The 12,721-nt window shown below is 37.6% G+C and overlaps 1 protein-coding gene across 4 annotated transcripts in view; it reads right to left on the bottom strand.

Annotated features, from left to right (window-relative positions):
- Positions 1-12,721, bottom strand: part of MTFR1 (mitochondrial fission regulator 1) — a 73,551-nt gene that overhangs the window by 36,974 nt on the left and 23,856 nt on the right. For all 4 annotated transcript variants that reach the window (XM_045861506.1, XM_045861505.1, XM_045861508.1 and 1 more), the window contains one exon: positions 3,863-4,003. In XM_045861506.1, the coding sequence (XP_045717462.1) occupies positions 3,863-3,928 (66 nt within the window). In that variant the 5' untranslated portion in view covers positions 3,929-4,003. The remainder of the gene's footprint in view (positions 1-3,862; positions 4,004-12,721) is intronic.

Raw genomic sequence — 12,721 nt, 5'->3', positions numbered from 1 at the left:
TGGAAGGGCAGTGTAGGAGAATGGATGAAAAGGTGAGAGGATTAAGAAGTACCAATAGGTAGCTAGAGTATATCCATGGGGATGTAAAGTACAGTATAGGAAACGGAATAGCCAAAGAACTTATATGCATGACCCATGGACATGAATAATGGTGGGGCATTGCATCAGGGAGTGGGAGATGCTGGGTGGAGGAAGGGGGCAAAGGGGAAAAGATCAGGACAGTTGTAATAGCACAATCAATAAAATATAATTAAAAAATATATTTTTGCTCAGTGGAGCAAAAATATTCGAGCGCGGGCTGTGAACCAAAGCATCGCAGGTTCGATTTCCAGTCAGGGCACATGCCTGGGTTGCAGGCCACGGCCCCCAGCAACTGCACATTGATGTTTCTCTCTCTCTAAAAATAAATAAATTTAAAATATCTAAAAATATATATATATTTGCTTAAGGACACAAATGTAGTAATAGACTGAGGAGAAAGCTTGTACATATGTGAATATATGGTTTCAAACAAATGTTGAGCCAAGTGGAAGGCACTGAAGAGAAAACAGCATACAGACGTGGCTTTGAAAGTAGGCTCTATCATTTATTGCCTGTATAAAACTGGCTAAATAACTGATCCCTCTATGCAATGTTTCCATTCCCTCAGCTATGAAATGAGGTCAGTATCTACTTCATGAACCTATGAGTATTAAATGAGTTAATGTATTTATATGTAATATGTCTTCAATTAATGTAGCAAAGTACACGAAAATGAGAAGGAAGTTTAGAATCAGAACTGGGTTATTACATCTCTGCCACTTATAGGTAACTTTGGTCAAGTCAGTTAAACACTCTGAACGTCTGGTTCTAGTGAACATACGTAACACAAATAAAAGAACTGGGCATACATAGTAAGCCAGTCTGCGATAGCTATTATGGTGGTGCTGATGTGTAGATTAAAATACAGAAAAGTAATCATCACCACCTGTCATGATGGCAACAACAGAACCCTGATTTCAAAGCTTGGACTTTTTTTAAGGCAGTTAAATTATGTAAAGAACAAAGGTAGTTTCTTCTCTTGGAATACTTTCAAAACATAGTATCAAGTTATTTATTAAACCACTGAGAAAACCAAAAGGTGAAGTTAAAAAGTTTTTTTTTTAAATTTCTGATGCCCAAAAGTAAAATATTGGTCCACTATACCTTTTTAATCTTTGACAGCAGACTAAGAGAACTTGCAAACTAAGGTAGAAAATGACTCCAAAGGAGTAAATTGCTTTATGTCACAAGAAAACTTGTTTTACACAGATCTTCAGTTAAATGATCCAAGTTGACAATTATATGTTACAGGAAAAAAGGATCTTGATCATCTATTAGTGGAAAGGGCCCTCAGTTGTAATTACAGTATCAGGAACAAGTTAATGCTCTCTTACCTGGTCCATTCTTTGATAAAAGGCATCCATTTTACAGTTCAAAATGAACAAAGCTAAATAAATGAATAAGCTAACATGTGTACTCTGTTCCTGAAATACTATTTTTTTACTTTAGCCTCAATCAGCACCAGTCACATTCATCTAACTTGGGGCAGGGGATGACAGAGCAAAACCACAGGACACTAACCTTTATATGTACCTACATCATACAGAAACCACTGTGCTAGGTGTTTTACATATACTATTATTGAGTCTACAGGCTAATCCTGCAATAGTCCTTACTTGTAATTTGTAGATAGAGAAAATAACTGGCAAAGATAAATAACCCAGGTTTGTTTGAATTCAAGACCTACAAACTTTCTACCAAATATACTTCTTATTAAAACTGCAAATAAATAGGATATCATAAATTGTAAAGTTTCACTTTGGGGGAGTCATAAATGAAAAAAGATTGACATCTTTCTGTAAGCAAAAGAAATTCTTTCACTGTCAGTACTAAAATGTTAACCAACCCTATGTAGTAAAATAGTAACAAGTAACAAATAAGAAGGTGTTATACCTGCATTAAGTGAAGTCCAAAACGTAGAAAGATGCAACTAAAAAAGATGAAATACTATTACCTTTTAAAAAAGATTTATTTATTCTTAGAGAAAGGGAAAGGGAGGGAAAAAGAGAGGGAGAGAATCATTGATGTGTGATACAAACATCATTGAAGGGTTGCTTCTCTCATCTCACACAGGCTCACAACCCAGGCATGTTCTCTGATTGGGAAACAAATGGGTAACCCTTTGCTTTCCAGGACAATGCCCAACCAACTGAGCCACATCAGTCAGGGCAAAATACTAACTTTACAAACCATTTTCCTATGGCTGATCCTCAAGCTAATAATCTCAAAATTATACAGTTATAAAAAAAGGTGAGTTAATTTGGTTCTTTGCTTTTTACCTCCAAAGAAAATAGATGTAACATTCAGGGAGGGAATGGTTAGGGGAATTTCAAGTTCAGTTTCTTTTAAGAAGATATGAAAAGACACAAAATAAAAAGTAAAAATAGTACATTAAAAAGTATACACATATTCAAATTATGTTCCATGCTTATATCTTTAATAAAGCTAATTCCATGTCATCTGTAACAAAACATTAAATTTGAAAATGAAAACAAAAAAATCCACAAAATATGCTTGGCACAACTATTGCTCTAATAACTGTATATTGGATCTGGAATAAATTATGTAAAAAAATTTTTTTTAAATGTCAAGATCATCTTTGGTATGGAATAACCATATATTAATTTTTCTTCATATCTATAGTTGTTATATTACAGAAGACATGACTTACCTTTTACTTTAAACAGTTGGGTGCTAAACTAATTATAGCAACATTCAATATTAATAATTCTCCAACACTGAGTTATATGTTAGTCAAACATATTTTATTCAATCATTTCTATATATATTTAACACTTTTCCTCCCTAATAACAAATACATTATTTTTTTCTTTTATTGTTTACACTATTAGAGATGTCCCCATTTCCCCCCCTTTGACCACCTCCACCCAGCCCTTGTCGTCCCTTTCCTGTGGCCATTCCCACATTGTTGTCTGTGTCTGTGGGTTATGCACATGTGTTCTTTGGCTAATCCTTTCACCTTTTTTCATTCGGTCCCGCCTTCTCCATCCCAATACCTGTCAGTCTGTTGCATGTATCCAAGCCTGTTTCTATTTTATTCAGTCTATTTTGTTCATTAGATTCCACATATAAGTGGGATCATGATATTTGTCTTTCATTGGATGGCTTATTTCACTTACTTAGCACAATAATCTCCAATTCCATCCATGCTGTCACAAAAGAATTCCTTCCTTTTTATGACCATGTAGTAGTCCACTGAGTAAATGTACCACTGATTTTTTAACCATTCATCAGCTGATGGGCACTTAGGCTGTTTCCAGATTTTGGCTATTGTAAATAACACTGCTATGAACATAGGGGTGCACATATTCTTTTGAATTGGCATTTGAGGATTCTTAGGATATATTCCCAGAAGTGAAAACTGCTAGGTCATAAGGCAGTTCCATTTATAACTTTTTGAGGAAACCTCATACTGTTTTTCACAGTGACTGCACAAGTCTGCATTCCCACTAACACTGCACTAGGGTTCCCTTTTCTCCTTATCTTCCCCAGCACTTGTTCTTTGTTGACAAATGCATTGCTTTTCACAGTCAGATGAATACTGGTAAATTTTCAGTGTAACCCAGAAAGTTATTCCCTTGCTTGGATGCTAAGTAAAAATTCTCTTTTATCATTTAAATAGTAAGCAAATTAAGTAGTATATAAACATATTAAATTCATATCAAAATGTTGGTCATATATAGATGCATTTCCCTTTCTGAGAAAATAATTCTTAAAAGGTCTAAATGCCTAGATCTTAAAATGTGTTTTGAGCACTCACCGATTCCATTTTTACCCCAACCTGTTGAATAACCATCCTAATTAGGCGCTTAATCCAGCCAAGCATTTAGATGGCAGTCTCTCCAAACTTGCATTTCAAGTATTTCAGGCATACACAGCAGCACATGGTCCATGGAATATACTGAAATTTTAAAATACAAATATTAAAATGAAATAATGATTATTGTTTTTAGTCCTCACCCAAGAATGTTTTTATTGGCTTTAGAGAGGCAAGGAGAGAAAGAAAAACATCAATTAACTAGTTGCCTCCCATACATGCCCTGACCAGGGACTAAGCCCACAATGTAGGTATGTGTCCTGACCAAAGATCAAACCAGCAAACTTCTTGTGTATGGGACAACACCCCAGTCAACTGACCCACATGGCCAGGGCTGAAATAATTGCTTTAGAATTTTTATTGTCTGCAACATGTCTCACAAAATAAGTCTAGTTTAAAACATTTTAAAACTGTAAATTTACTTAAGAGAAAATAAATTTTGCTTATAATCAATTTTGAGTAAACGGTACAATTGTTTTAAGTACATATTTTTCTAGTCAGGGTTCTTAGCTGAAAACAACAAAAACCTATTTGTGGCTATGCAGGAAATATACTTATGAAAAGACAGGTAGTAGATAACAATCTTACCAGAACCTGACTTATAGGCTACACAGCCAGGAAACATATCCAGAACTGCCAGAGAATTGGTCTTGGAAAGACACTACCGCTACTGCCACCCCTGACAGGACAGAATCTACCTCGTTCCGCTTTTCGGTCTCACTGGCTCTGCTGTGGTTCATACTGGTGGCATTTGCCTGGCTAAATCTACCCAGCTGTGGTTATAAGGAGGTCCTGCCACTCACCCTAAAAAATAAAGGAGTTCTAGAAATGTAGAAAAGGAATTCAGATGGTAGAAGGACAAAAGTCCTTTCACACTCATTTGCGCACTATAACTCCTGTCACTCACCCCCTCCCTGTCAATATACTGTATATTTGATAGAATTAAATTGTTAACCCTTAAGATATAAACCAGTTTACTGAAACGACTGGTCTCCAATGGGACAAGGAGTTCACACCAGACTATAAATCAGTGCATTGCTTACCTGTCAAGGCAGTCTTGCTTAAATAATAACAACAACAACAAAATCTAGCTGAACAAAAGAGTGTACTTAGTGATATAAAGCTAATAGTCTATCCCTGACCAGTTTGACTCAGTCAGTTGGGCACTGTCCTGCAAAGGAAAAAGTACCCAGTTCAATTTCCAGTCAAAGCACAGGCCTGGGTTGCCAGTTTGATCCCCAGTCTGGGCATGTGAGAGGAGCAACAGATAGATGTTTCTCTCACATATATGTTTCTCATCCTTTTTCCCTCCCTTCTCTGCTCCTTAAAAATAAATAACTAAAATATTTTTTTAAAAAGAGTGTGTGGTTTACACTTTGAGAAGAATTTTATGAACTACAGAGGACGCAGAGAAAAAAATAAAAGTACCACAAATATACTAGACACGGGGGGAAATGTGTAAAAAGAGCCAGGCCCTCATGACAGATGATAGTATGTAATAGATTCTAAGCATTGCCAGGCATATATAATTTACTGATAACTATAAAATGGTCATTACTAGAATTTTGGTGACATATATTTTAATGTTACCAACATCTATTACTGCCTCTAAGAATGCTTTTATGAGTTAATGGGAATAAAAAAGAATAAAGAGCTAAAAACAATATAAAAGCTGAAAGTTACTTACAAAAAAAATTGGCCAGAGAAAAAGGATCATTTTAGGTAGAATTTAAAAACCTATAGCTTTTTTAAAAAAAGTGAGATACAACTTAAGGTACACAAACTTTATGTGTCTAGCTTGATGGATTTTTATGTGTATAAATCTGTATAGCCACCACCCACATCAAGATAATACATTTTTGCAGAATCTCAAAAGCTCTTTTGGGCCTTCATGCAGCAGATATTCATTCCTCACCTATCTAACCACTATTTTAATTTACAAGCACATATTAAATTCTGTAGTGGGGCTGGTAAACTATAGATCAGAAACAGGGAAAGTTTGTTCAGCTGGCACCAAACCATGAGAATAAAACTTTTAATCACCTAAATTAGGAAAGTCATCAGATCTTAAAGGGTTCATGCCAAACCTACTTGCTCCAAGCTCCTGCACAGGCAGCAGATTAAAAAGGGCCTGGGTCATATGAGGACTCAAAGGGAGTAACTCCAAGCTAAGAAAGCAGGGGCAAAGACTGGTGGGAACTATCTCAGGGGACAGAGGTGCTGGCAGATGCTATTATCTCCTTGTTGAGATTTTCTCTCACTTAGCTGGCTCAGTGCAGGCAGGTACAAAATCTGTTACTCTCCATTAACCTGGCTAACATCTGCTGCCCTGCCCTGTAGTTTCCCTTAGACCCCTCACCAACCTATTCCAATTGCTGGGCTGACACTCTTCCAGCCGCTCCAGACATTACGAATAAGCAGCAGCCAACCTTGGGTGCACACTGCAGTTTCTTCCAAACATCCTCAAGCCTAGCACAGCAGTTACCAACTTCTGCTTGCAGTATAGTGCTAATCAAGTGGCCCCAAGCGTGGCACAACCAGTGACCACCTTCAACTTGCATCATAGCTCCTACAAAGAGGCCATAAGCCTGGCACAAGTGGTAACTGGCCTTGGCTTCCATCATAGCTTCTCCCAGCATCTACATGCCCTGCATAAGCAGTGACCAGCCAAAGCTTGCACAATCACTACAATTAAGCGGCCCCAAGAGTTGCACAGCAGTGACTAGTCTCAGACATCATTGGCTGGCCTCAGCCTGCCCCAGAGCCCCTTCCATGTCCAGCATAGCCACAGCAGGCCAAGGCCAGCTTCAGTCACACTATAGCCCCTCCTAAGAGGCTCCAGTTCAGACACACCTGGCCTGTAACCACACCAGACTCCACCTAAAAATTCCACAACCCAGAAACCTGATAGGCTGTCCTGGCTCACACCAGAGCTCCGTTAAAGCAACTCCCACTCTTGTCAGCTCCCACACAACAGCTTGTCCACTGTAGTTATGGCCCATACTCACAACCAGTTGGCCTAAGGGACAACTCCACCCAACAATGTACCTGCAGCAATCTCAGCACAACTATAAAAGGAGGGCACATACAACCCATATGTGGACATCCTGGAGCTCTGGTGAATAGGGGGACTGCACCCCAGGGCCCCATAGGACACCTACATAAAGCCTCTCTTTTGATACTGAGGCACATAGCAGATATACCTAATACACAGAAACTAACAGAAATACAGCAAAATGAGGAGACATAGAAGTCCCAAATGAAATAAATGGACAAAACTCCAAAACAAAATAAGACAAAATGGAAACAAGCTATTTACCAGATAGAGTTCAAACAGTGGTTATAAGGATGCTTACAAATTCAGGACAAAAATAGGTGACTGAGTGAGAAAAACAGAGAAACAGAAAATATAAAAAAGAAATGTATACAATAACTGAAGTGAAAAATATACTATAGGGAATTAACAGCAGATTAGAAGAGGAAATCAGTGATCTGGAAGACAAAGTAGTAGAAATGACCCAGTGGGAAGAGCAAAAAGAAAAAAGAATCCAAAGAAATGAGAATAGTCTAAGGACCATCTAGGACATTGAATGCGGCAACATTTACATCATAGGGGTCACGGAAGCATAAGAGACAGTAGGGGATAAAAACCTATTTCAAGGGGAAAAAGAAGATGAAAAATTTCCCTAATCTGGCAAAGCAATTAAACATATGAGTCCAGGAACCACAGAGTTCCAAATAAAATGAACCCAGAGAGGTCCACATCAACATCATAATTAAAATGCCAAAAGTTAAAGAGGAAATAATGAAAGTAGCAAGAGAAATGAAGCTAGTTATGAACAAGGAAGACCACATAAAGATATCAGCAGATTCACCAACAAAAACCTGACAGTCCAGAAGGAAATGGCACATATATTCAAAGTAATGAAATGAAAATACCTACACCCAATAATATCTCTACCCAGTAAGGTTATCATTTAGAATTTCAGGAGAGATAAAGAGTTTCCCAAGACAAAAGGAGTTTATCACCACAAAGCTAACATGTCCAAAAGTCTCCTTTAATGGGGAAAGAAAGGGTAAAAAACTAAAAATAAGAAAAGACAGAAAAGAAAAAATCTCACTGATAAAGACAAACAGTAACTAGTATATTAATCAATCATAAGGCTAGTTTGAAGGCTAAAATAAAGAAAAGCAGTGATCACGTGCAAATACAATAATAAATTAAGGGATATATACACACACACAAGATGTACAATATGACAAAAATGAGAGGGTAAGTAAAAAAAAGGTATACTTTAAGAATGTGTTCAAACATAAGCAACCAATAACTTAAAACAGACCACCAAAACACATAATTTTGGTATATAAGAATCTCATGGTAACCACATAACAGATATGTAAAAAATAAAGAGAAAGGAATCCAAACAAACCACTATAAAAAGTTATTAATGTATGAGAGCAAAAGAAGAAACAGAAGAACAAAACAATCAGAAAACAATAAAATGGCAACAACTACATATCTACCCACAATTACTTTAAATGTAAATGAACTAAATGCTCCAATCAAAAGACACAGGGTGTCTGGCCCTGGCTGGAAAGTGGCTCAGTTGCTTGGAGCATTGTCCTGTAAATCAAAAGGTCACAGGTTTGATTCCAAGTCAGGGCATATGCCTAAGTTGCAGGTTCAGTCCCTGGTCAGGGCATGTATGAGAGGCAACCGATCCATGTTTCTCTCCTTCCCTACTCCTCTCTCTCCTTGGGTGAAGATTAAAAACAAAAAAAGGATTCAGACTCTGATTCGATTTTTAAAACCAACAAAACCTGTTCATATAATGCCCATGAAAGACTCACTTCAAACTGAAAGACACACAGATTGAAAATGAAGGAATGGAAAAATATATTTCATGTAAGTGCTGGGGTAGTAATACTTATATTAAGACAAATTAGACTTTAAAACAAAGGCTGTAACAAGGGAAAAAGAAGGATATTATATCATGATAAAGGGACCAATCCAACAAGAGAATATAACTCTTGTAAACATCACAACCCAATGTAGGAGCACTTACATATTTACATATATAAATATTAACAGACATGGAGAGAGAGAGATCAATAGTAATATAAAGATGATACAGGACTTTAATACCCCATTGACATCAATAGGTAGATCATCCAAACAGAAAATAAACATGGAAACAATGGTCTTAAATAACACATTAGATCAGATGAACTTAATAGACACTTGCAGTACATTCCACCACAAAACAGCAAAATGTACATTCTTTTTGACTGCAAATGAAACATTTTCAGAAGACAACACATTAGGCTGCGTAACAAGTCTCAATAAATTTAAGAAGACTGAAATCATATCAAGCATCTTTTTTGATAACAAAGATATGAAAGGGGAAATTGATTCTAAGGCTCCTGAAAAAAACACAGACATGTGAAGTCTGAACAATATGCCACTAAAGTCTATGAGTTAACAAGATCAAGGAGAGCGTGAAAAGATATCCAGAGAATAATAAAAATAAAAACATGACAATCCAAAATCTACAGAAACGGTAAGAGTAACTCTAAAAAGAAAATTCATAGTGATACAGGCCAGCCTCAAGAAAAAGAAAAATCTCAAAAAAGCAACCTGATTTTACACCTAAGACAACTAGAAAAAGAACAAAGCCAAAGTGAGTAAAAGAAAGGAAATAATAAAGATGGGCATCATCCCAATATGCCAAGGTTGCAGGTTTGATCACCCAGACCAGTGCACATACAGGAATCAAACAATGAATAAATAAATAAGTAGAACAACAAATCGATGTTTCTCTTTCTCCTTTCTTCTCTCAAAATCAATTTTTTAAAATTTCTTTAACACAATAGATAAGATCACTGTAATAAAGAGCTGGTTCCTTGAAAAGACAAAGAATAATGACCAAACTTTAGCCAGACTAATGAAGAGAAAAATAGAGGCCAAAAAAATCAGAAATGAAAAAGTGACAACAGACAGCACAAAATGCAAAGGTTGTTAAAAACATACCATGAATTATTATGTAAACAAATTAGATAATGTAGAAGAAACAGATAAATTCCTATATATACACAATCTTCCAAGACTTAACCAGGAAGGAACAAAAATTGAAGAGACAGAATCAGTAATCAAAAGATTGCCAAGCCCCGACCGGTATGGTTCTGTTGATTGGGTATTGTATAACTCAAAGAAAAAGGTCACCGGTTTGACTCCTGGTAAGAGTAAATGCCTGGGATGTGAGTTCAGTCCGTGTTCAGGGTGTCTACAAGAGGAAACCTATCAGTTTCTGTCTCACACCGATGTTTCTCTTCCTCTCCTTCTCCCTCCCTAGTTCTATGTCTAAAAAGAAGCAAATAAAATCTTAAAAAAAATTTTTAAGGCCAACAAACTAAATTCCTGCGACAAATGGCTTCACAGGTGAACCACCAAACATTCTATCCTTCAAACTATTACAAAAAAGAAAAAAAAAAGAACCTGAAGAAGAAATTTCCTATACTCATTCTATGAGTTCAGCATTAGTCTGATACCAGCATCAGACAAAGACACTTCAAAAATAAGAAAATTAACTTCTGGCCAAGATGAAGGCATACATACATATATTTTGCCTCCTCCCACAACCAAGAGAAGGATAACAACAAATTTAAAAACAAAACATAACCAGAAATGACGGAAAATCAAACTGTATGGAAGTCTGACAACCAAGAGGTTAAAGAAGAAACATTCATCCAGACCGGTAGGAGGGAGGCAGGATGGGCAGAGATAGGAAACCGTGGCAGAGAGGACACACGGTAAGGTGGTGGCTGGTGGAGCAGGTGGGCAAGATGGCAGCTGGCGGACAGGGCAGTCCCACATCTGCGTGTAGATAAATTGGGAGAAATAACTGGGGAGAGAGACAGTACAAGCCAGGGTTCCAGTGCGGGTAAATAAAGCCTCAAAACCTTTGGCTGTAAAAACCTGTGTGGGTTGAGGTGGAGGGACAAACTTCCAGCCTCACAAGATAGTTCACTGGAGAGATCCATAGGGTCCTAGAATGTACACAAACTCGCCTACCCGAGATTCAACACCAGAAGGGCCCAATTTACTTGTGGGTAGCAGAGGAAGTGACTGAAAGCCAGCAGAGAGCAAAGCAAGTGACAATGTTCTCCCTCCAAACCCTCCCCCACATACAGTGCCTCAATGTAGCCATGTGTATTACCCAGTCCTGGTGAATACCTAAGGCTCTGCTCCTTATTATGTAACAGGCGTACTCACACACAAAAAATATGACCCAAATGAAAGAACAGATCAAAGCACAAAAATAGAACTAAGTGATAAAGAGATAGCCAAACTATCAGATGCACAGTACAAAACACTGGTAATTGGGATGCTCACAGAAATGGTTAAGTATGGCCCCAAAATAGAGGAAAAAGTGAAGGCTAGGAAAAGTGAAATAAAGGGAACCAACAGTGAGGGGAAGGAAACTGGGACTCAAATCAACAATTTGGACCAGAAGAAGGAAATAAACATTCAGCCAGAACAGAAGGAAGAAACAAGAACTCAACAAAATGAGGAGAGGCTTAGGAACCTCTGGGGCAACTTTAAACGTTCCAACATCCAAATCAGAGCGGTGCCTGAAGGAGAAGAGGAAGAGAAAGAAATGGAAAACTTAGTTGAAAACATAATGAAGGAGAACTTCCCCAATCTGGCCAAGGAAATAGACTTCTAGGAAGTTTGGGAAGCTCAGAGTGCCCCAAAGAAGTTGGACCCAAGGAAGCACACACCAAGGCACATCATAGTTACATTACCCAAGATTAAAGATAAGGAGACAACCTTAAAAGCAGCAAGAGAAAAGGGAGACAGTTACCTACAAAGGAGTTCCCATAAGACTGTCAGGGCTTTCTCAAAAGAAACATTGCAGGCAGGAAGGGGGCTGGAAAGAGGTATTACAAGTCATGAAAGGCAAGGACCTACATCCAAGATGACTCTATCCAGCAAAGCTTTCATTTAGAACGGAAGAGCAGACAAAGTGCTTCCCAGATAAGGTCAAGTTAAAGGAGTTCATCATCACCCAGCCCTTATTATATGAGATGTTAAACAAACTTATCTAAGGAAAAGAAGATGATCAAAAATACAGCAATGACAACAGCAATGACAACAAACCCACAATCATCAACAACTGAACCTAAAAAACAAAGAAAAATACAAAAATGAACTAAGCAAACAACTGGAACAGGAACAGATTCACAGAAACAGAGATCACATGGAGGGTTTTCAGCAGGGAGGGGATGGGGGGAAAATGATGAAAAAGGTACAGGGAATAAGAAGCATAAATGGTAGGTACAAAATAGAGAGGGGGAGGTTAAGAATTGTATGGGAAATGGAGAAGCCAAAGAACTTATATGTACAACCCATGTACATGAACTAATGGGAGGGAATGCTGGTGGAAGTGGGAGTACAGGGCAGAAGGGAATAAAGGGGAGGAAAAATGGGACAACTGTAATAGCATAATGAATAAAATATATTTAAAAGAAAATTATAGGCCGACATCCCCAATGAACACAGATGCAGGCATCAAAAGTGGAGGAGATGAAGCAGAGGGTCAAAGCAGAGATTTGGAAGATGAGGAAGCAAAAAACATCCAATAGAACAGCAAAAAGAAAAAGAACCCATAAAAGTGAGGATAGTATAAGAAGCCTCTGGGACAACTTCAAGCATACCAACATTTGCATCATGGCGGTGCCAGAAAGGGAAGAGAGAAAGCAAGGAATTGAAAACCTATGTGAAAAAAATGACAGAAAACT

This window comes from Phyllostomus hastatus, unplaced genomic scaffold, assembly GCF_019186645.2.
Source record: "Phyllostomus hastatus isolate PE091 unplaced genomic scaffold, TTU_PhHast_1.1 phas_scaffold_21, whole genome shotgun sequence".
NCBI lineage: Eukaryota > Metazoa > Chordata > Mammalia > Chiroptera > Phyllostomidae > Phyllostomus > Phyllostomus hastatus.
The sequence above is the reverse complement of the archived record's forward strand: the minus strand, read 5'-3'. Positions and strand labels throughout refer to the sequence as shown.